General features: G+C 39.8%; 1 protein-coding gene across 2 annotated transcripts in view; it reads right to left on the reverse strand.

Annotated features, from left to right (window-relative positions):
- TBX15 (T-box 15) overlaps positions 1-24681 on the reverse strand; it is a 125150-nt gene that overhangs the window by 35304 nt on the left and 65165 nt on the right. For both annotated transcript variants that reach the window (XM_018045977.1, XM_005677795.3), the window contains exons 2-5: positions 16220-16433; positions 10588-10689; positions 8743-8914; positions 7478-7645 (exon numbers count right to left, since the gene is read on the reverse strand). In XM_018045977.1, the coding sequence (XP_017901466.1) occupies positions 7478-7645; positions 8743-8914; positions 10588-10689; positions 16220-16320 (543 nt within the window). In that variant the 5' untranslated portion in view covers positions 16321-16433. The remainder of the gene's footprint in view (positions 1-7477; positions 7646-8742; positions 8915-10587; positions 10690-16219; positions 16434-24681) is intronic.

The following is a 24681-nucleotide window of genomic DNA, read 5'->3' on the forward strand; positions in this document are numbered from 1 at the left end:
CTCTGCGACCCTGCGGACCATAGCCCACCAGGCTTCTCTGTCTATGGGATTCTCCAGGCAAGAGTACTGGAGTAAGTTGCCATTTCCTTCTCCAGATTCAGTACAGAAAGGAGGTAAATGACAGCTTGCTGACCTACAGAAGGAAAGATGCGGCATGAGATGAATTTTCATCAGGCAGAAAAAGAAGTAAAAAAAAATCCTCCCTTTCTACTCCAGTGGGACATGAGAAAAGAGGTGATGGACAAAAGAAAAGCAAGTAGTTAGGTTTACATGTGCTTTTGCTCTCTACTCAAACTAAACTCCAGGGGCAGGGTTGGGGGGACTCAGAGGCACACTGGCAGGCCACACTTGGGTTGGCTGCACTAGCACAGACACAGCAGGAAGAGGCCTGAGTTAGGATTCCCGAGCCTTCCATGGCCCTTCTACAGCGGGTCAGGGACTCAGAGGAGAAGGCAGGGTGACCTCGACATTAGAGGTGCTGCGGTCCAGGCAAGAGCCAGAGGACCTAGATGAAACCTGAGGTGGAGCCGAGCTATCTAGGAAAGTCCGGGAGGTCTGACCGAGGCAGGAACACAAAAGTGCAAGTTGAACGGTCTCCTGTTGGAAGGGCATATCAAACACAAGGAACCCAAGGACCAGCCCAGACCTGCCCCAGGCCACACCCCTAGCAGAGGCAAGTGAGGACCAGAGGACCGTACAGGGGCCCCCAAGCAACCAGAAAGAGGACTCATAAACCCACTGCACCCATCCCTGCCCACGCACTGTACATCTGAAGTAGCAGGGGAGACTCGTTTGAGTACTTCAGTATCAGCCGTACCCTTAATGTTATTTACTTACTGTGATCAAATAGGACTGTCAACCTCTGCCTCCCCATCTTAGTTAGACCAGGTCACTGTTGTCTTTTGACTAAACTACTCTAAATACCCTTCAAACTAATCTCTCCTCTTCCACTCTTGTGTGCTGTCACCTCAGTCATGTCTGACTCTTTGCAACCCTATGGACTGTAGCCCGCTAGGCTTCTCTGTGCATGGGAATTCCCTAGGCAAAAATATGGGAGTGGGTTGCCATGCTCTCCTCCAGGGGATCTTCCTGACCTAGGGATTGAACCTGTGTCTCTTATGTCCCTGTCCAATCTCTTCTCTTCACTCAGCAACCAAAGTGATCTTTGTTAACATATAGTCAGACCATGTCATTCTTTCAGTGCTTACCACCGGACTCAGAATTCAATCCAAGCTCTGCCTGGCCTTGCAGGGTCAGCATGCCCTGGCTCCTGCCTGCCTCTCCATCCCTCCCCACCCTCCCCTAACTCTGGTCCACAGGCTCCAGGCAAACTGAGCTGCTCTCAGAGTTAGAATGGGTCAAGCTCTTTCCCTGCTCAGACCCCTCACATTCGTTCTGTGCTGTGCTTAGTCATTCCAGTTGTGTCCAACTCTTTGCAACCTCATGGACTATAGCTCACCAGGCTACTGTCCATGGGATTCTCCAAGCAAGAATACTGGAGTGGATTGCCACTCCCTTCTCCAGGGGATCTTCCCAACCCAGGAACTATACCCAGGTTTCCCTCATTTCAGGCAGATTCCTTACCATCTGAGCCACCAGGGAAACCCATTCTACCCCCAGACTAAAATGTTTTCTTCTCTACTCTTCATATAACTGACTCCTCATCCTAAGTCTCAGTTCAAATGTTAACCTCCTGAGAGAAGTCTTCGTTGATTACCCCTCCAAAATAGGGTACTTCTGCCACTCTCTTAACTATACTCTCTTTATTTTTTCCAAATTATATATAATTTATTTGGGAGTTTTTCCACATAAATCAATTATTGAAAAGGGATATTGAAGAATTAATAAGTTCTCTTATATTTTTGCTCATAGCTAGTTTATCTCCCATCTATTGTAGTGGTAAGTCAAAATTTGCACTTAGCCTAACATTATAATATGCATGTTACAATTAAATAAAATGAAATTTATTTTCAACAATATTAAAGATATATTTTATTATTTACAACAGCATCCATAAAGATTTGGGAGGAAAATATATATCTATATTATAAATAGATATATGTAAATACAGATGTGGGTTCAATCCCTGGTTGGGAAGATCCCCTGGAGGAGGAAATGGCAACCCACTCCAGTATTCTTGCCTGGATAAACCTATGGACAGAGGAGCCTGGCGGTCTATAGTCCACAGGGTCGCAAAGAGTCAGACATGATTGAGCATGCATACAGCCACGGCCAGCCAAAATGACGTGCTATTTGTGTTCAATGAATGCATAGAGTGAGAGAGTGAATGAATTTCATTCATTGGTGAAACAGAAATCACCAGTCCCAAAGCCATAATAAACCTTAGAGAATATAGACCAAACAACTCCCCCAATCCTATTTGCTTTCACTATAGGGATTACAGACAAAAATCTTAAATGCCTTTCCCGTCAGAACAAGGTCTATTAGTAACTTCCGTTGTAACTAAAGCTATTCTACAGCAGTTGTGTTCAAACTTGGTCCAATGATAATGAGGCCACGCGGAAAACAGAGGTTATGGAAGCATTTTTCTTCACTGATTTTCTTTCCATAACCTTATACTGATTTGTGTAGTCTGAGTTATTGGAGACAATGGCACATAAGGGGGTGGTTATGGCTTGCCACTATTCATTTTAATCATTTTCCCTCACTGTTTTGCCTAGTAACATAGATGCAGTTAATAAATCAGGTATACCTCACCATGCACAGTGCAGACATAAAGAGCACAACCTACAATGAAAATCTGAATATCCTCAGTATAATTTCACCAGACCAAGGCTCAAAGGGACTTCCCTCATTAACATACTCTTATTCTTATTTTTTTTACCAGATTGCTTGAAAAGTATTCCATCAGGATAAAAAATTTTAATCCAATGTAAACAAAAAATCTATACTAATTTGATTGCAAAGTTAAGGCAAAACTGGCTCAGTAGTTCAGGGTATAATGAGTGGCTCAGAAATCCTATTGGATTTGCTTACACAAACCTGGCCTGGCTGTGGTTTCAGACTTCCCATTCAGTTCATGTAGCCAATTCTCATCAAGAAATAAGACTGTGTGACCTGAGGAAGACAGGGCTATGCCATTTTGAAATCTAGTTTCCTATTTGGAGAAAAAAACAAAAAATCAAGGTTCAGCAGTCTTTTTCCCCTAGAGAGGACAAAGACTCTGCAATGGAAATTTCCTGTTAATTCCATGAGGACATATATTGGCATCAGCTTCTTCCAAGAAAAAGCATTAAGGGTAGAATCACCTTTATTCCTACTTCTACCCCCTTGTCCTCCTTGATGAGAGTCTGGGCATCGTGTACTTTCCTCTCTGCCATGGGCCTGTCAAGGTGGCACTCCAAGAGCAAATAACAGCAATAATAACTTCAGTATGTTAGCAGCCCTGGGAGTCTATGTGTCAGTAAGCAAGGGTCAGTAGAAAGAATGGGCAAGAAAAGCATCAATTATTTCATGAAAATAGAAAGTCTTTCTTCACATGCCACTCCTATTTATATGCAAAGAAGCAGAATCACAGATACATCAGGAACCTGGAAGTAGAGGTATGTTGGCTAATTAACCATTCAGTCATGTTCCAAGCATGTAGTCAGTGCTGCATGGACTATAAATAGCTTAGAATTATGGAGATGGAAGAGTCTTTCCTTCTAATTAGTGGTTTCAGTTTCAGGGCATCCCCAGTGGCACAGTCGGTAAAGAATCTGCCTGCAATGCAGGAGACATGGGTTTGATCCCTGGGCTGGGAAGATCCCCTGGAGGAGAAAATGGCAACCCACTCCAGCATTCTTGCCTGGGTAATCCATGGACAGAGGAGTCTGGCGGGCTACAGTCCATGGGGTTGCAGGAGTCGGAAGTGACTTAGTGACTAAACCACCACCACCATGGAGATGGAAGGGTCCTTCCTCCTAATTAGTGGTTTCGGGGCTTCAAAATGTCACAGGCTAATTCTAAATCCTCCCCTTCCACCATGTGAAAGATCAATATTGATATTGCAATTTTTTATTCTACCAAATAAACAGAATTAATAGCTCCCCACTATCTCTTCCTGCCTATTTCTTAAAATAAATGACATTTTAATAACACATTGAAGCCTCAAAAGACAAAATAACTTGCTCAAAGTGACTCAGGAAGCTAGTGGAAAATTTAGGACTAAAATCCAGGTCTCCAAATGTCTAGCCCATTGCTGTATGTGGAACAACGTACTGCCTTTTAGGAAGGCTGGACAACAGTTCACTTCAATTCCATCCCCTCTACTGTCCTTCCTGCTGTGTGCTCCTCCAGACAAGTCCCTGAGAACAATGAGAATCTATCCCTGACTCTTTCCTCTTTCCTTACTCCTAGCCCTCCTTAACCCTTCCCTTAAAAAAAAATATGAAGTAAACAATTTTGCTTTAAGATAGTATTTGTTCTCAATCTAGAAGGCTGAGGAAATGAAAACACAGTAATTACTGAATGCAGCTCACAAAAGAGAACAGTTTATGCTACCCGGCATCTTCATGACAAGTTTGAAAATTATTGGTACATAACAGATCTGCCTTACAGGATGCAGCCCTCTAGATCCCTAGGGGAGAGACCCAAGGTTAGTTTGCTTTATTAGAAGGCACAGTGTTATATTAAATCATAGCTACACAGCCAAAGGGAATGTTAAACAATCATGCTTATTGATTTATCCAGGGAATGGAGGCTTGTTAAACAGGCAAAAGCCATCATATGGATTTTAAAATGGGTGGAATTGAGTATGACTCATCTATTTTGAATGTCAGCACATCATGAATTCACCAACGTGACATGAGAACAGAGAGATCAAAGTAGTTACCTATTGAATATAATTCCTTCAAGAGCCCATGTACCTCCTCCAGTCCCCCAAAATCCTTTTTCCTTAATAAGAAATTTATTCTTTAAAATTGCCTCTATTCACCCATTATCTTTCATGCCTGTGCAGACCCAGGCATTTAGCAATATAGGCTGAGTACTATTAATTAGATGCCAGGTTTATGTCAGTGATAATGCATGTCCCCTCATCTAGTCCTAGTAAGGTCAGGACACTTTCAGGCCAGGAAACACAAGATGAGAGGAAAACACAAATTGTGTGACCTTGCTCAAGGTCACACAATTTGCCAATAAAAAGGTAGAAACCAAACAGATAGGTCTACTACCAAATCCCATGATCTTAGTCATAGCATCCCACCCTTCCCAAACTACCATTGCCCCTATTCAAGTCCATATGTGGGCTACCCTGGTGCCTCAGTTGGTAAAGAATCTGCCTGCAATACAGCAGACTCAGGTTTGATTCCTGGGTTGGGGAAATCCCCTGGAGAAGGGAATAGCTACCCATTCCAGTATTCTGACCTGGAGAATTCCATGGACAGAGGAGCGAGGCAGGCTACAGTCCATGGGGTCACAAAGAGTTAGAAACGACTGAACAAATTTTACTTTCTCTTTCAAGTCCAGATATAGGCAAAATATTTAGATGAGTAGAATGTACTCAGATGGTGGAATATTCTCTATGAAATGCAAAGGGACTGAAAGAGATTTCATGCTCTTGCTTGGTCTTCTTTCATTGTCTAGTGAGTTGTAGAGTTTTAGCTTTAGCTTGGGTTACAGTACTGACTCTCCTGGCCTCTAGAATGGATCTCAGTGAGGCAGTGGAATGGTCATTCAATAGTGTTCTACTTTGCTCTACAGGCTACATTCTAGAGTCATATTTATTGCCACGTCTCTCCACCTGTATGAGAAAGTAATGATTAAAAGGTGGCTGGTGTAGTCTTGGAAAAAGTTCAATTATTCAAAGAACTTATATTTCCCCTCTTCTGTAATACAATTAATCCCAAAGTCCCAACTGCTCCAAAAGTCATGTTGATACTGCTGCTCTATCTTGTATCAGAGCTTAAGAAATCTTGATTACTAAAGTTTTTTGTAAGAACCCTCCATGGCCTCTGCAATTTTACTATCTGAGGGCTTTGAGAGAGTTTAAACAATTTTAAATAGCGCCCATCGCAAACTAAAGCTCTTCTTCTACTTGAGATCAAATGCAGCATCTAAGAGGAAAGTCTGAAGTTGGGAACAATTTACAGCTGCTGAGCAAGTGCAACAACCATATAGCACTTAACCTTTGTCCCACTAAGGGATTATTGTATGTCAAATTCCCCTAAGATAAAAAGTATCCAAGGAATCTCACCAGGATGTACTATGAAAGGTAGAAAAAGTTTCTATATGAACTGAAGATTGTGTAACATACCTTCACCTGCCTGGCACATAGTAAGCCCTCAATAAATATTTAGGAAATGAAGCTTTCCTGTTTCTCTCTTTGTTAGAGCACAGTGCCCAATATAAAAGGTATTGAGTTCTATAGTATAAGTCCATTTTGCTCCAAGCAGGCCCAAAACAAAAGTATGCAGAGTTTCAAGTAAAATAAACAAGCAAAAACTCTTTGTTTTGGAAAAGAATTCACTGCAGGATCCTATTAATTAGACAATTTACCAAAATGTGAAATACAATCTAACTTACAAAATGAGATTCATATGTAACTTTTAGAGAACTGCATAAAGTGAGAAAACTTGTAAATCCATCAAGTCATTCTCTTCAAAAAAAAAAAAAGCATGTTTTTTAGAAATGCCCACAGTAATCCTAGACTTGGCCTCTCTCTTCCTCTCCCCCACCAACTAGCTAATTTCTATGTGTCTCTCAACAACAGAAAAAGCTTCAGTTCTTCCAGGAAAACTTCCCTCATTTCCCACATCAAAGAAAAAAAAAAACAAAAAACACCAAACCAAAACAAAAAAACACCCTGTCCACATCTCTGTAATTCCACTGTATTATCATTATGTATTTATGTGTCTTTCACTCAACTTAAACTCTTCTTTGCTTAGGGAGAAATGAGATTAAGAAATGAGTCTTAATCTGCTAAGCTTAGACTATTATAAGTTCTCAATAAATACTAACAGAATGAATGAATATATTACTGACATCAAATCATACAGATCTTAGGGTGTGGCTGGTGAGCGCAAGCCAACTTCGTCTGAAAGTATAAATGGAAGTGGTGAGTCTGACATAGAGTCTGAGAGGCTTGATGACTTTGATGTAGCCTGATGGAGGGCTCCACGGAGAGGATAAAAGGGAAAGAATGAATCAAACCTCAGGAATTTCAAGTGATGAGGAACATTTGCCAGGATGTAGTAGAGATCATGAAACATGGGTACAAGTACAGAGAGACCTGAAAATGACTTAGGTTTGGTCCTCTTGGTCAAACATCTTGTCTCTGATCTAAATCTAGACTCTGACAGCTGCTACCAAGCATTATCACCTCGTCATCACCAGTGCTGTCTGTGCGCCACCAGCCTGGCGGCTCTCTCTCCAGCATTTCAGTGCCATGGAGAAGGACTAAGCAGTTCTTACAAAAGGATGAATAAACTCCATGAAAGGCAGCTGCAGCAGGCAACTCTTAGAGGCAGCGTCTTACCTGCTGGTTCTGATAGGCTGTGACGGTAGTGAACACTGTCTCGGGAAAGTTGAATGTCTTCACTCCATCCCCAACAGGGACGGGTTTGGTGGGTGAAAGGTCACTGCTGAAATCCTTGCGAATCACGTGTACTCGAGGCTGGTATTTGTGCATAGAGTGAAGAATGATCTGAAATGAGAAGGGGAAACATTACTCCAGGGTCGCCTCTAAGATCCCTACATCTTTTTTAGTTCTTATGCAAACAAATTACAGGATAAAAGCATTATAGGAAGACACAGATTGGAGGTGAGATGTACAGGAAACTGGAAATCACTGTACTTGCCCATGGCTGGAAGGACTAAGTGACTGGAGCATCACATCACATAGAACCCTGTAGCAGAGCATCTCAGTCATAGGCGGTGAGTGCAATGTGTCTTCTTCATCTGGATAAATACTGAGTGAATTGGTTCTGATACCAGTAGACTCCACTCCACTAAAAGGTCTCAGAACCCCTGCTGTGTGACTGATGTTCCCTCCTGCTTCACATTTTCAGCATGGGCTCATCTGTCTTTAAATTTTAGAAGCCATTATTTGAACTTTGCTATTGATTTTATGGACATTCTCTCATGTTATGTGAGAGCTAAGGGTAGATGGGTGTTCTCTCTTCCTCAGAAAGTTACCATTTCCCTAAAGACAGGAGCCATGATTTTAGCTTCCTCAGTCTTCATCTATAGCATCCAGGGTGGATTCTGGCATTCAGTGAAAATTCAGTGTGTTAACTGCCAAAATTAAATCACGGGCGCCAATTATACCTGGCCAGCCTTAAGACCTAGTCTTCTCTGATAAATTCATAAATTTCTTGACCAATCAGCCAGAAATGCCCCTACAACAGTTTCTCTGAGTTTATTGCCCTCAGAGGATAATATGAATTACATGGTATGACTAATAGGAATTATTCTACTAAATGATGTGATTTATTTCAGCATTTTGAGATGCGTCCTGTGTTTCTGTCTGAATTCTCCTGACTTGACAGTGAGTTCCTGGAGCACAAGAACTCTGTCTGATAAACACAGTCTGATACATAACAGACAGTTGCTAAATGTTAGATGTGTAATAAACGTAATTTCACAAGAGGAAAAAAAACTTTTATGCTTGCTTAATTACTTAAAATGACTCAAAATAGCATAGAGATTCTTTTTTACCCATTTGAAACAGCCTGGGACTAGTCAGTTCTAGAGGAAAAGAAGGGAAAGAGGAAGGTAGAGGAGATGGGTTATTTGACTCACATGTCCTTGATCATCCAGTTCATTGTTGGTCAGCTTGAGTTTGTCAAAACTGACCACCTGTCTCATCCAAGTATCTCCAGAAGCTAGAGAATCAGGGTGTATATAAACTCTTGGGGGCACGGGGGAATCAGCATTGCCGGCCACCATCCACTTGGAGCTGTGATACACGTATCTGAGACAGAGAGGGAGAGGGGAGAATTCAGAGACAGATGCAGGGGAGGAGCAGACACCCAGGAAACAATCAGGGACAGGGGGGAGGAGACACAAAAGAGAAAAAAATGGAGGAGGGAGGATTAAACAGAGAATACAAAGGAGCAAAAGGGAAGGGTGGATAACCAGGGAAAAAGAAATAGAGATGGAAACGGGAAACAAGATGGGCGGGGGAGGGCAGAAAAGTGTTGTGGTTAATGATCAAAGCCGCAGCTCTCACAAGGAAAACATTCTCACAGTTCCTTTTCTTTCTTCTTCCTCTTCTTGCCTTGCACCCCTGTGTGCACACAGGCACCCTGAACCCACGTGTTTAGCTATGGAAAAGGTATTTTACTGCAACCTTTCACCTTTCAAATGCAAACCATATAATCCATTGGCCACTTGCTCGGGGTTTGGTTCCTTATTAAAAACATCTTCCATATTGTCCTATAAAACACAGCCATGTGCAGAGACCCTCCAAGCCTCTCACTTGTTAACCATTTCTTAGCTAAGACTCTGAATTTTGAAGCATTTTGATGAAAACTTAGTTTTGAACACCCACATTATTTTCCCACAAAGTCACTGGAATGAGACTAGGTTAATCAAAGAAAACTAACTGGGAAGTCTTGGTGTTTCTGGGAATGGCTGCACTAAGACAGCAGTCTCCATTTTCACTGAAATGAAGGATGTTTTTAAAGAAAGGAGCATCTCCCCTGCTAAGTCCAACATCAAGACCACTTTTTCTTAACCAGCACTCCCTCTAACATACAAGTAATGAACTTCTCTATTCACCTCTAACCTCCAAATTCATGGGCTTAGGGCCAAGTTCTGAAATATCTTGAAAATGAGCCATGACTCACTGATTTGATTGAGAATTTAGGCGATCAATTAAGCCACAACCTGTTTCCGACAAGAACTACGTGTGAGACACATGGAGACTATGTTGCCTTTTAATGACTCTGAAGGAAGGTTATTTAACAAACTTGTTCATAATCCATATTAATTACCAATAATCCCCCTAAATAGATATTCTTCTGAGGTCTTACTCAGTTCTCCTATTCTTCCCCTTCGTCAACAACAGGATAATCCACCATGTATATAATTGAATATACTGTACTAATGCACTTTTCTGACCACTTTTCAAAATAAATCATCTCAGCTCACTTAGTATTTCATAAACCAAATCATTCAATACGTTAATCACTTTCAATGTTAACTGAATTAGTTTTAGACTTAAGATCCATTTGATTTTTGCTACCTTGGCATACACTACACAATCCCACTTTTTAAAAAAAATTACTTATTTTTGTTTTTTTGGCTATGCCATGCAGCATGCAGAATCTTAGTTCCCTGACCAGATATGCCCCCTGCAGAGGAAGCTTAGAGTCTGAACCACTGGTCTGCCAGGGAAGGCGCTATATAATCCCAGTCTTTATAGAAATATTAGGAAGATCCAGACCAAACCATTACCTGTTCTGACTCCCTGCCTCTCTCCTGTCTGGTGTTCTGCCACAGGCCATTGGCATATCCTCTATCCTTGTTCCCCATCCAGTACATTGTACGGTGGGAGCACTGTTAAAATGTGTCATCTAATGAGTTTACAGAACATCCTGGGTGCTGGTGATGCCCACAGTTCCACATGCCAGTCATCATTACCTGTATCTTTTATTGTCCACAGGTACAATGTCCATTGCTATGTAGTACTGCTGGTGTGGATCCAGGCCAGTGATTTTCACTCTCATGGCAGGAAACATCCTCCTGTGATGGGAAACAAGGCAGGAAGCTCAGCAATCAGAGGGGAAGAAGTAGCGAGAGTAAACACTTAATGAGTCTCTTCTTAATGGGAAGCACATCGAAATCCCATATCCTTTAATTCTCAAAGTTGGCTGTTTTTTTTTCACTTTGAAAATTACTACTATCAAATATCCTGAGGATTTATACTGTTGAAATAACACCTCTTCTGAACTTAAATTGAACTGTTTGATTATTCATACACTCAAAGATCTCATACCATACCATGCTTTACATTATTAATCTTTAATGTGAGATAGAGACAAGAGATAGATAGATAAAATGCATGTATATACATTCTCTATTAGACTGTAACATTCTTCTCTCTTTTTTTGGCTGCACCATGCAGCTTTCAGGATTTTAGTTCCTCAAACAGGGATTGAATTGGGCCGCCTGCAGTGGAAGCATGGAGTCCTAACCACTGGACCGCCATGGAATTCCCTAAAACATCTTTAAATATACTTACACTTTTATACTTAATACACTTGAATAACTTATATTCTTATTCCCTAAGTAGCTTATCACAGTTAATTGCAGTGATCATGAAATACTTTTTGATCGTCTACTTGAAAATGACCACTCTAAAACTAATATCTCAAGAAAAGAAGGAAGGTGCTACCAGTTCTCAAACAAAGGACCACCAACGTGTTTTTGTTTTTTTTTTTTTTAACGCATAAAACTGTAGAAAAATTTCTGCAAGTTCTCAGGCTGTCAACGTGTGTGTCAGAGGAAGGACCCTGTGGAATAAGAAGCAAATACCAAATGAATTCTAGTGGCCTCTGGGCAATACCTTGTTTCTACCACAATGGCTTGTTAAACTTGCCAAAGCAAGCGAGGTCAGGATATGGCACTTTACAACTACTCTCATAATTGAAGAGGAGGAGAGGGAGCAGCCCCAAAGAGGTATTGAGTTTCAAGGAGACTAAAATAAAATTTGCCATTCTTCTTTAACCATAAGAAAGAAGAAAAACATCAGGCTATTTTGCATGTCATTCATTTAGGAGCCAAACATAAAAAGTGCTCAGTTTTTTAAAAAATGTGGATTGCCCTGAATGTGCTCTAGAGTACTTGTACACAAAATGCTGCATTAAGTTTAACCATCTGGGGCCAGTTAGTTGAACTGGGCAGAGCACAGTGCTAATGAGGTCAAGGTCACAGGCTTGATCCACATATGGCCTAATTGGCTTTGCTCCATTTCACAGCCATAGACCATACCCTGACCCCAGACAGTCATCTCACAAATGTGCATTGGTTGTTTACATGAGGGGCTTTCTGTGCTAGTCACACACTCTACTACTCATCAAAAATTACTCAGAAAACAAAAGTCCTCTGGTTATAGGTTGGCGACATCATAATCTTATTTGAGGTTAAAGCACAAGAGTGACCATAGACCTTCAATAGGGGTGGCTGTTTCTTAAATATTTGCAAAGAATACTGTCAGTATTACCAATTCTTCTTTTTCACTTTATAACTTTCAGAAGCTTCTATTGGTATTTCAGTTTTAGATTTTCTGTCTCTACTCTTAAAAGTCTTCTATTTTAGTATTATGGTGAGCTAATGAAATTTTATTGTGGGCTGTTCATAATGACTAAATCTATCATTCACTGTAGGTGAGACACTTTGATTCACATTAACTCTTTCCAAAAATTTGGGAACCTTGGTATATACATGTACATATAGATCATTAATTCCCTTCTTAATAACAGTGACTTATGATTGCCCTGTCTATATAAATGTTTGGAGAACATCTTTCTGGGGGTGGAAAATCCTCTCTCTTACTACTTGAGATAAGAAAATGTGGTTTCTGTCAGCCAGCAACAGAGGGCTACACTACACTGAAAGAGATGAATTTATTTCCTGATGACTTCAAGAAAAAGGGTCAGATGGTTTTAAATTCAATACCTGTTGTGTCCAAAACATTTATATGACCTTGAGTGGAGATGCTACCTGTCTTTTTCCAGTTCTTTAGAACTTAAGTTCTGTAATGAATGAGCTGTATGGCTCTGGATAAGTCATTTAAATTCACCATCTATAAAACAAAGGAAAATAACTAAACAATCCTTACAGTGACTTCTTGCTTTCAATTCTATGCTGATATTTGAATTCTCTCATTAAAATCTTACCAAAGTTGCTTTTTCTTTTTGTCAGTATTTTAGCACAGAATATCAAGCAACGTCACAACACCCAAGGAAAAATTAATCTTTCATATTCACAAAATGAGACGAGTTGAGTTTTCATTTTATGCCTAAATTTAGGTTAATTTTTTGACTTCAAACCCATTAATCCCTACAAACACCTCTGTCCATGGTGCTGACCACACAGGTTCTCTTGGTGCACTCAAAGATTGAGGGTTCTGTAGACTACAGTAGTTCTGAATCAACAAGTTTACAGTTTGGAATGTGAAAAGAAGTAGATGGTGACTAAGGTCTGAGAGGGGGAAAAAAGAACAGATAGGCATACATAACTAATAAAATGGAAACTGAAATTAAAAACTGAAAAGGACACTACACAGGAAGAAAAATGAAGTGAAAAGGAAAGAATTAATTTCTGGCATGGGGAGGGAATGAAGAAAATTTACAGAAGAGAAAGACTTCTTTGCATGTTTCTCAGCGGTTCCAGAATTACTTGAGCAGAGTTACTGACAGTAACATTAATAGCTGAGGCACTCCAACATGGAAGCAACAAATACAGTTTCTAAACCTAAACAAAGGGGTATGAATAAAGAACAAACTGTATGTCTGTGCTCAGAATGCCCGGATGTTGTTTAGTCTCTGAGTCACGTCTGACTCTTTTGTGACCCGATGGACTGTAGCCCATCGTGGCTACATGGCTCCTCTATCCATGGGGTTTCCCAGGCAAGAATACTGGAATGGGCTGCCATTTTCTTCTCCAGGGGATCTTCCCAACCCAGGGAGTAAACCCACATCTCCTGTAAGGGCAGGTGGTTCTTCAGGCAGGTTCTTTAGCACTGAGCCACCAGGGAAGCCCATATACACAGACCAAAGTGAATTTGTGAAGGTAGAGATACAGAAAAGAAAACACTACAGAATAAATCATGAAATGACATCACAGGAGAGTTGTCAAGGAAGTGTCCGAATAAACTGAATTCAGTGATGTGCAGGGAATAGGGAATGGTATCAGGAACAAACGTGATTAAAATACACAGACATAATGGCATCTGGTCCCATCCCTTCATGGGAAACAGATGGGGAAACAGTGGAAACAGTGTCAGACTTTATTTGGGGGGCCTCCAAAATCACTGCAGATGGTGATTGCAGCCATGAAATTAAAAGACACTTACTCCTTGGAAGGAAAGTTATGACCAACCTAGATAGCATATTCAAAAGCAGAGACATTACTTTGCCAACTAAGGTCCATCTAGTCAAGGCTATGGTTTTTCCAGTGGTCATGTATGGATGTGAGAGTTGGACTGTGAAGAAAGCTGAGCACCGAAGAATTGATGCTTTTGAACTGTGGTGTTGGAGAAGACTCTTGAGAGTCTCTTGGACTGCAAGGAGTTCCAACCAGTCCATGCTGAAGGAGATCAGCCCTGGGATTTCTTTGGAAGGAATGATGCTAAAGCTGAAGCTCCAGTACTTTGGCTACCTCATGTGAAGAGTTGACTCACTGGAAAAGACTGTGATGCTGGGAGGGATTGGGGGTAGGAGGAAAAGGGGACGACAGAGGATGAGATGGCTGGATGGCATCTCTGACTCGATGGACACGAGTCTGGGTAAACTCTGGGAGTTGGTGATGGAGAGGGAGGCCTGGCATGCTGCAATTTATGGGGTTGCAAAGAGTTGGACATGACTGAGCAACTGCCCCCAAAAGAAAACTGGAAAATCTGATAGACAATAAAAGTAGTATTTCACCTCTCACCAAACTAATGCCCTTAACAAACACTAAGAAAAAGAATAAAAATATCTTCCTTGAATTGCTGTTTCTGTCCAAGTCATAATATCTCAAAACATAGAATAAAACTCAAGCAACAAAAAAAGATGGCTTTTGAAAGTAATTCTGAATAAATAGTGAAGTCTTACTGTATAGCACAGGGAACTATATTCAAATACCCTGTGATAAACCATAATGGAAAAGAATATTTAAAAGAATGTATATATATGTGGGGGGGGTGCGTGTGTGAATATACTGAATCACTATGCTGTACAGCAGAATTAACACATTGTAAATCAACTATACTTCAATTTTTAAAAAATAATTCTGATAGGTATTTTGAAAGTAATTCTCCTTCAATTACTCAAATTGCTCCTCCAAATAAAGATTTTTTAATGATTTTATTCTCTACTAAAACTTAAAGAAGGAAGGGGGTTTACAGGGGAGAATGAAACTGAATAAGACTTCCAATTCATTTTAAGATCATCTTTTTATAACATCTTAATGAGAGGTTTCTCTAAATGCATATTCAAGTGCATATTCAACTAGACCCAGTCAAAACATGTTTTTGCCTTAAATGTCCATGGTTCATGAAGACCGTTTACGATCAGTGAGGTGTCTTTTTGGTCTCTGAGATGTGAGACTACGTGGATTGACTCTGTAAATATGAAACCAGTATAACTGTTTTAATTTCAATGAACTATTCTTATACACTAAAAAATTCAGATACACTAAAAATTCTTATACACTAAAAAATTCAAAGGGCAGAATAGACATAAATACTTAAGACAACTGTTTTGGAGCCAAACAGATTTGTGTAGAATTCTGAGCTGTCCTTTACTACCTGTGTGGCCTTAGTCAAGTTAATTAACCTCTTCCAGCTTTTGCATCCTCATCTATATATGGGATTATCATATCCTCCCTCAAAGGACTCCTGTGAAGTTTAAATAATGTAATACATGTTGAATATCTAGCACAAAACAGATACCTAACTCTGAACATATGTAAAAATACCAATAAAGAAGTAGCTTAATTAATGGTGTTTATTTCAAGAGATGCTGTGTTTTTAAAACTTTTATCATCCTACATAAATCGTTTTGAAAGTTTTCAGCAGGTGCCATTAAAGTGATAATTTCAAGCCAACAGTAAAACATAATGAATCAATCAGCAGAGTTCCAAAACTGAACCAAGCCCAAATTTTACCAAAAACAAAATTCTTACAAAAATATCTGGCTGATTTAAATGCCTTAGAAGATGCAAGCTTTTTCTCTTGAAAACACTGGTTGGTGAAGTAACACTAGCTTTGGCGATCTATTATTTGACTGTTAGGTACCATGGATCTCTAGTACTGGCTGGAACACACGTGCAAGCAGAAAATGTTTGTGAGGGTAGAGGCTATTTAGGTTTCAGTGATCCTTGGAGGAAAATAGCAAAATCCAATAAACACAAAAAAAGCATTTTATCAAGATATCCAGATGCTGAAAAGTGAATGGGAGTGGCTTTGGCTTCACCAAGGCCACCTACCACAAATAAATAAAAAGAAAAATAAGCTCCTAAGTTTGTTCTCCTGGTCTTTGAATCTGGCTATTAAAGGAATTGTCCTTACCTGCCTGCTTTGGTGATAATCATCTCAGTTCCAATGTCATGGAACCTCTTCCAGAGGTCAGCACATTGTAGCTCCACCTGAATCTCTTCCATGGAAGACATGGCGGCAGGCACGGGGCCTGCAGCCCCAGGGCCCAGGTCAGCGTGAGTGTCAAAGGAGCAGGAAGTCCGCTCAGTGAGCACCTCGGAGTCGGAACCTGTGCTCTGCTCGGAATCTGCAAAATAAATAATTGAGCCTTAGGTGAGAAACTGCTGACTCCTCCCATGCCCCTGGCCTCAAAAAGATGGAGGCAGGGTGGGGGGCACGACGGGGTGGGGAGAGGGGTAACAAAAGGAGGCTTAAAGCTGGGAAGCTCCAGTGCACAGTACTCAGGGTATTTTTTTTTTTTATGGTTTGTTTTTGTGATTTACGATCTTCTTCCAGGTTTCATGTTTCCGACATGACATCTGGCATTTTAGTAAGTTCTAGCAACAGCTGAAGAAAATTGGTCCACAATAGGCAATAGAAAGAGTATGAATGTCACCGTGTTGAAGGGAATAAAACCAAACTGGGCAACAAACTAAACAAAGGCCAAATTTTAAGAAAGAATCATCATCACAGACTCCAGCTGCAAACCCAGATTAGACTTTTCAACTTGGGGGAAAAGATTCCATGCTAACAGCAATGTATTCTTTAATTCCATATGTCCATCAGTCAGTTACTTTTAAACACAGCAACTTTTCCTCCATTTATATATCCTGGTCATCACAAGTAATGAAAAGCTGTTTGGGATCTTCAGAAACACCTTGTTGTATATTTGAGTAAATGGCTTTCCCTAAAGCCCAATCAGGCCATTTTGGATTAAAAAAAAAAAACAGTCTGTTGTGAGGCAAGGATGTAAGCATATGGAAAAGGTTACCCCAAGAAGGCGGTTAAAACAAAGGGAATAAATGAGTTTAGGAGACACCTTGATTGGTTTCTGAAGTATGGGTAGAGGGGAGGGCTGATCCAAACAGGAAGGTAGGATTGAGAGTAACCAAATAAAAAGCTGGCATGCTGGGCCAGACAGTCCTTTCCTCCTGCGTCTTCTATTCTCAACGAAGGGGCAGGGTTGGGGGTAGGGGAGTAGGGAGGATGCAGACAAAAGAGAATGCTAGAGGCAGATCTGTAATTTTTCAGAATTTACTTTTAGAAAAATTGTATCTCCTAATGTTTTCCAAACTTGGAGTAGCTAGTAGTTTCCTTATGTCAAATGATACTGCAAACCTAGAACCTATTTCTTCCACTCATCCTTAACATCTAGGATTCTGATTTCTACCCCCTAATTAAATACATACATAAAGAAAGATTAAAAACAACAATGTCTTATTCTGACAACTGGCTTTTCAATGCTGTCAAAGGTCAGGACCTCTTGGGCACCAGTCCTTGACATTAACATGACGGAAGAAGACTGGGACACAATGCCAGACCATCTCGTGGCCATCCTCACTAACTGGAGCAGGTCTCCAGGCCTAAGAACAACGCCTCTCACGACACCTTTACTTTTCTTCCTTCCAGTCCTAAAGTGTTCCTCTCTCAAGCCCAAGCAGCATTCCTAGCAAGAATCTATCACAGCATTGCAAGCCCATTGGAAGCCAAGTGTCGTTTTTCTCCATCCTCTCCAGTTCCTAACCCTCACTGCTGAAGACATTCAGCACACCACAGAACTGAATCAAGCTCCCAAACAACAGGGAAGCCTCTGCCCATAATCTTTAGTTTATCCACAATCACTGATCCAGTCATCATCTTCATCAAAAACATTAAAAAGTTGTATAGCCAGATTTTCCATGTCTAAGCATATCATTTTATACCTTGGACTAAACAGAAGATAATGTTGGTCTCTTCCAAGTACAGAAAAGTGGAACTATTCATCTAAGGTGAGAGCTGTAGTTGAGTGACAAATCTCTACCCCAGCCTGAGTCAGTGTGCCTTTCAGCAGAGCCATGACATCATCACACACTCTCCAAACAATAATAATCCAACCCCCTGAGGTGTGGATTCCCAAATCCCATTTTGTTTCTGTGATATGCCAAGAGCTCCTTGCTTATCACTAAAATTGTGACTTTTAAAAAACAGTCTTCTCCTACTTTTGAGGGCAAAGTACTATGAAATCTCCCTATCATAGCATGCTATGATTGTGAAAGAATTGGAAATAAACAACCTAAGTAGAGCCTGGCAAAAATTTTTGACACATTGTTTCTCTAGCATGGTTTAGGAAGGAGGAAAGAAAGGAAAGATACTGCCGCACTAAGTGATCAATTTCTAGAGGTAGCCAAATTGAGGTAGGGATTAGAATGGGAACGGTGGCTGCAGAGTAAAGAAGTAAAACTCTCTGATCTTAACTCCTTTCATCATCTGGAATAAAATAGGTATTCAGAATGTAACATTAAATGGACTAATGAATAACCCTGGGCAAATTATTTAGCCACATAGGACCTATTTCTTCATAGTACAATTAGAAGGACTGAACTGAAAACTTTCATAATCTCTTCTACCTCTAGTGGTTTGAAGAATGTAAGAATCCTTCTTAATGCAACTTTCAGGATTAACCCAGGCTACCTCAATTAGAAGCATCATTTTTTTTAAAAAATTCTACTTCAAAACTTTAGGAAAAAGTCCAAAACACATGTAAATAAGTCAAAAGAGATAAGCTTTTTTAAAGATCATTATACAAATTGCTTAATTGGGACTTTAGTTCTAAATACTCAATGGCTGACTATTTCTAATAGACTGTTAGCTGTTCAATGGTTTGGTTTTTTTTTTAGATAAAACACCAAAACCATGATTCATGAAAGAAAAATTCGATAAGTTGGACTTGAAAACAAATTGCAGAAGCATCAAATTATAAACTGTCTGGGCAAGATAATGAAATGAGGAAAAGACTGAGGATCCAAATTCACATTATCATAGGAGTTGAAGAATTGAGTATTCTGTTTATAGTTTCAATCAAATCCATCAATAAGCACCTATCAGCATGTGGCCCTATACAAGGTACCATGTAGATAATTTGAAACAGAATCCAGACCTTGAGAAATTTCCCAGTTAGTTAGTGTTGATTAATTAAGTGTTTATTGAGTGCTTATTATGTGCCCAGCACTGTGCTAGATTCTGGAAAATACTGAAATACACAATGGATCTCTTTACAGAACAAGTAGAAACTGGAAATGTTCATAAATAATCAGAGACTGAGACAAATACTACCATGCAGTTCTCCATACCATTACATATTTTTCTGTATGTCACATAGGAATTCAGGGAAGAAAGAGATCTAAGAGGGCTGGAATAGTCCATGGTTACTAAGAAAGGAATGGACAAGATGTGGAGGCAGAGGCACTATTTTCCCATGAAGAGGCTTTTCAGAGACAGTAGTTTGCCTGGAAATACTCTGTGCTCCTGAAGTCTCACTCCTTCACACAATAAAGCCCAAACGACTTCTACATACAGAATGCAGGCACCAGCCCACATGTTCAGTCACATGAATGTAGCATGTAATTTTCCATCCTTGATTAACTGTCATAGGTTGGAAACAAAATTAATATTATAGCTTATATAGTTTGTTTTTTCAGAAAGGAACATGTGTATTTTATTATAGAAACTGTAGATGATCAAAAAGACAGAAAAAAATCACTTTTAATCTCATCATGTAGAAATAAACACACTTTTGTGAGTGTAGCATTTTAGGGTATTTTCTGCAACTTTTATTTACTAACTTCATCTTTCTAAAAGATTAATTTACATTTATAGATATTAACTGATATATAACCTAATGTTAGTTTCACGTGTACAATATGAAGATCCAATGTATGTATATACTGTGAAATGATCATCACAATAAATCTAGTTAACATCTTTCACCACACCTAGTTATTTTTGTGTGTACAATCAGTATTTTTAAGATCTCTCTTCCTAGCAAGTTCAAATGTACAGTACAATATTATTAATTATAGTCACCACGCTGTACATTATATCCTCAGGATGCATCTATTTTAATAACTAGAAATTTGCACCTTCTGACCATTTTACCCATTTCACCTCCCCTCCAGCTCCTGACTCTGGTAACCAACTAATTTGTTCTTTGTAGCTAAGAGTTTTGGAGAAGGAAATAGCAACCCACTCCAGTATTCTTGCCTGGAGAATCCCATGGACAGAGGAGCCTGGTAGGCTACAGTCCATGGGGTCGCTAAGAGTCAGACACGACTGAGCGACTTCAGTTTCACTTTTCACTTTCATGCATTGGAGAAGGAAATGGCAACCCGCTCCAGTGTTCTTGCCTGGAGAATCCCAGGGACGAGGGAACCTGATGGGCTGCCATCTATGGGGTCGCACAGAGTCAGACATGACTGAAGCGACTTAGCAGCAGCAGCAACTAAGAGTTTAGGGTTTCTTGTTTGTTTTGTGCTTTTTGTTTTTTAGATTCCACACATAAACGAGATCATGCAATATCTATCTTTCTCTATTTGATTCATCTCACTTAACATAATGCCCTCCAGATCCGTCTGTGGTGCTGTAACATAATAACAGTTATTAAAAATTACATTTACAGTTATTAAAAATATCAACAGAGCTTTCCTTTTTATGTCTGAATAACATTCAATTGTATGTATATATATATATATATCACTGATTCTATATAGTTGGTTTTTAACTCCTAGAGCAGTGAGGGCTACCTGTGACATTAACTACTCTACAGTACCCTTAAAATAGTCATCTCAGAGTCCAGATCAACAGTCGAGGTAAAAATAAAATTTATGCCTTTGTAAAGTACATTTACAAATCAGTTACATAAAATATTTAGGCTAGCCAGATAAATTATTTCATCTGTTAATCAGAATGTACACTCAAGTTACCTAAGTGCATAGTGAATACGTTATTTCAATTAAGTCAGGTCCTCCATTCAGAAATATAATCTCTTTTGAAGATCAGAAAATACTTCTGTGTTTTCAAGGTTCTTTCACTCTTGGCAATTTGTGACTTCCTGCCTTCAAAAAATAACCATTAAGAACTCATTTGAATGACCTGGATAGATGTTTTGGCTATCAGATGTCTCTTGTGAACAATATTGTAATGAGGGAAGTTTTAGGAAATTAGGAACATAAATGAAAAGTTACATATAACTAAGGAAGTTAAAAGAGAAAACTTTGGGAACCTGCACTAAGCCAGTTACAGTCACTGGAGAACATCATGTGACTCAGAGTCAAACCAACATATCTATTGCTTTCCAAAAGAGAATCTAGCCATCAGTTCATAGGCTCACTCATTTTCTATCTCTGACCCATTTTGTATCAACAAGCTGGATACTGAAACACTAAGTTCTCAGAGAAAGCTCAGTTGAACTTAGAGAAAATTCCAGTTCTCAATTCATGTAAAACATAGCAATAATAAAATAGTTTCTTCCTTTATATTTTACATACTATCTAATATATGGCATATATGTTTATGCCAATTTTGTGGGTGAGGAAATTAAGACTAACAAAAACCAAAAACAACATGGCCTATGAAGTTGGTCTTCTGCTTCCTGAATCAATGATCAGGCCTCCCCAAGATCATACTACATTCAACCTTGGCCAAAGCCGTCAGCAATTCTGTAACACCCTTCAACTGTTTTGGCTGGCCATCCTTTCAACTGAAATGGCTTTAATGTTTGATTTCAGCCAAATCACATAACTGGGTTTCCCTGGTGGCTCAGTGGTAAAGAATCTGCCTGCCAATGCAGGAGACACAAGTTCGATCCCTGGGTCAGGAAGATCCCTTGGAGAAGGAAATGGCAACCCAGTGCAGTATTCTTGCCTGGAAAATCCCATGGACAGAGGAGCCTGGAGGGCTACAATACATGGGAAGGCAATAGAGTTAGACATAACTTAGCGACTAAACAACAACAAGAAGTCACTTAACTATTCTGGTCCCTATTTTCCTTAATCTTTATAACACAGCACATGCACATATAATTAGGGGTACTATAAAGTCCCCTTTAAGCTTAATGTTTAATAAAGGATTTGTAGTACAGCTTAAAGACCACCAAGTCTAACAGCAGCAACCCAACCATGATAAACTAATACAGTTGACATGTATAGGAAAAGCCTGTATTATGTGTTCTTTGACTTAATTTCAAAATTAGATATTATGAAAACATATTTCATGGGTGTCCCTGGTGGCTCAGCAGTAAAGAATCCGCATGCAAGTCAGAAGGCGTGAGTTCAATCCCTGGGTCAGGAAGATCCTCTGGAGGAGGGCATGGCAACCCACTCCAGTATTCTTGCCTGGAGAATTCCATGGACAGAGGAGCTTGTGGGCTACAGTCCATAGAGTGGCAAAGAGTCAGGCATGACTGAAGCGACTTAGCATACACACACTGGCCAAACATATATCAGAGTCTGCCAGGTGAATTTCATCTCCACTTCACTAATAATTTTAAGTAATCATTTATTACTTCAGTTAACAAGGCATATTTACTTTTGGGGCTTGAAAAACCAAGAGTAGGGTCTTGGAAAGCTACCTCATTTTGCAGTACCTGTTTCCTTATCTTTACTATCTCCTTATTTTACTATTAGAGTCAAGGGGATGATACCTTCCTTCTCAAAAACTACATTTATATCTTTATGATAAAAACAGAATCTAATGTTATCAGCAGAATAACTTTGGACAGTGAGATAAATATAAGCTCATAAGAACTGTCCCAACCAAAGAATTAATGCGTGCATACTAACTCACTTCAGTCATGTCTGACTCTTTGCAACTCTATGGACTGTAGCTCGTCAGGCTCCTCTGTCCATCGGATTCTCCAGGCAAGAGTATTGGAGGGGGGTGCCATGCCCTCCTCCAGAGGATCTTCCCAACTGAAGGACTGAACCTACATCTCTTACGTCTCCTGCTTTGGCAGAAGATTCTTTACCACTAAGCCACCAGGGAAGCCCAAAGAGTTAGCAGTCAACATATATTGAGCACTTAACTGGCTTTCTCTGCTAAGACTTTACACACATATCATCATTTAACAAAACAACTCTGTTACTATTATTCTCTCCATTTCACGTAATATTGACAGCCTAATTCAGATTACATCAGTTCTACCTCCTAAGGATTGCAGGCATATTAAACTGTATTTACTGTTAGTTTTATTCCACTAAACATTTCTGCTTTGTATAGATCAGGGTGTATATGAATGTGCCAAGACAGATAAAACCAGTTCTTGCTCTGAGGGAGCTCACAATGATAGGACGGACACAGAACCTGTTACAGACAGTGGTCTTTGATAGGTGCTCTGACGAAAGTAGGAGCAAAGCACTAATGGAAGCTCTGAAGAGCAAACAAGCCAATGGATGAGAGGATCGAAATGAGGCGAACTTTAAGAGTGGGCTTGAAATCTATATGAGCTTTATATGCGTTTAATATGAGCAAGCAAAGAAATGATGGGGACAGAATCTCAGGCAGTGAGAATAGCATTAAGAAACTGTCATCTTTAGAATATTACAAGCACACTGATATGGCAAGAGCTTAAAATACATAAGGAAAAAGGGAAAGTGAGATAAATTGGAAAAATCAGGTTCAACTCAACTAGACAGTGACTTACTGGTACATGATAAATGTACCGATTACTCTTCTATCGACAGATTCTTGAGACATCATCGGAGAAAAAACAAAAAACCCTGGCCTCATGGAGTTTATATTTTAGGAGGAATGTGTGTGTGTCATAATATAGAGTTTAGACTTTATTTTGTTTACACCAAAGTTTTCTTTTAAATGAAGGTAAAAATAGCTCGGTGTTCCCTTCTAGACTATGAATTCCATAAACTGAGCTTCACACTTTGCTACATCTCCTGAACGAATGATACATGATAGCCTGGTTTCAGTGTGGAAGACTGGTGGTAGAAGCCTACTCCAGAGTCAGATAAGAGATGCTGAATTTTCTGAGATTAGACGGACAGTGACTTCCATGAGATTGGACCTTAGATGCCACATTTTAAGCCAAAGGAAAAGGTAGTTTGAGACAAAAGAGAAAGACCCAACCCAGATGATCATCAAACAATCGTTTTTGTTTTTGTTTCTGCCAATAACTGGGACATGACTATATTGAGCACCACCCTCTATCAGACACTGGTAGAGCAACCACTCCTTGATCTACATCTGAAGTCCCAAAGTCTCTAAAACCAATACCCCCACAGTCATCTCAGGGCCCCCATTCATACCACTGCAAACATCAGAAGCTTATAACCCAGGCAGCACTCTCTGTACCTGGCTCAAGTAATTCCTATTTCCAGAGGACCTCTGCAGTGGAATTTGGTCCTGGGACATCAGATTTTATCAGGTAGCTTAGCAAAATCTGGTGATGAAACTTTTTATAGAGTAATTCTAAATATGGCAGAGGCAGAACATTTGGCACGGACTTGAGTGCGGACTGAGCCCAAATTTGATACCCCTTCCACAGCTTCAAGGGAATGAACTATAACCCA

Source organism: Capra hircus, chromosome 3 (assembly GCF_001704415.2).
Source record: "Capra hircus breed San Clemente chromosome 3, ASM170441v1, whole genome shotgun sequence".
Lineage (NCBI taxonomy): Eukaryota > Metazoa > Chordata > Mammalia > Artiodactyla > Bovidae > Capra > Capra hircus.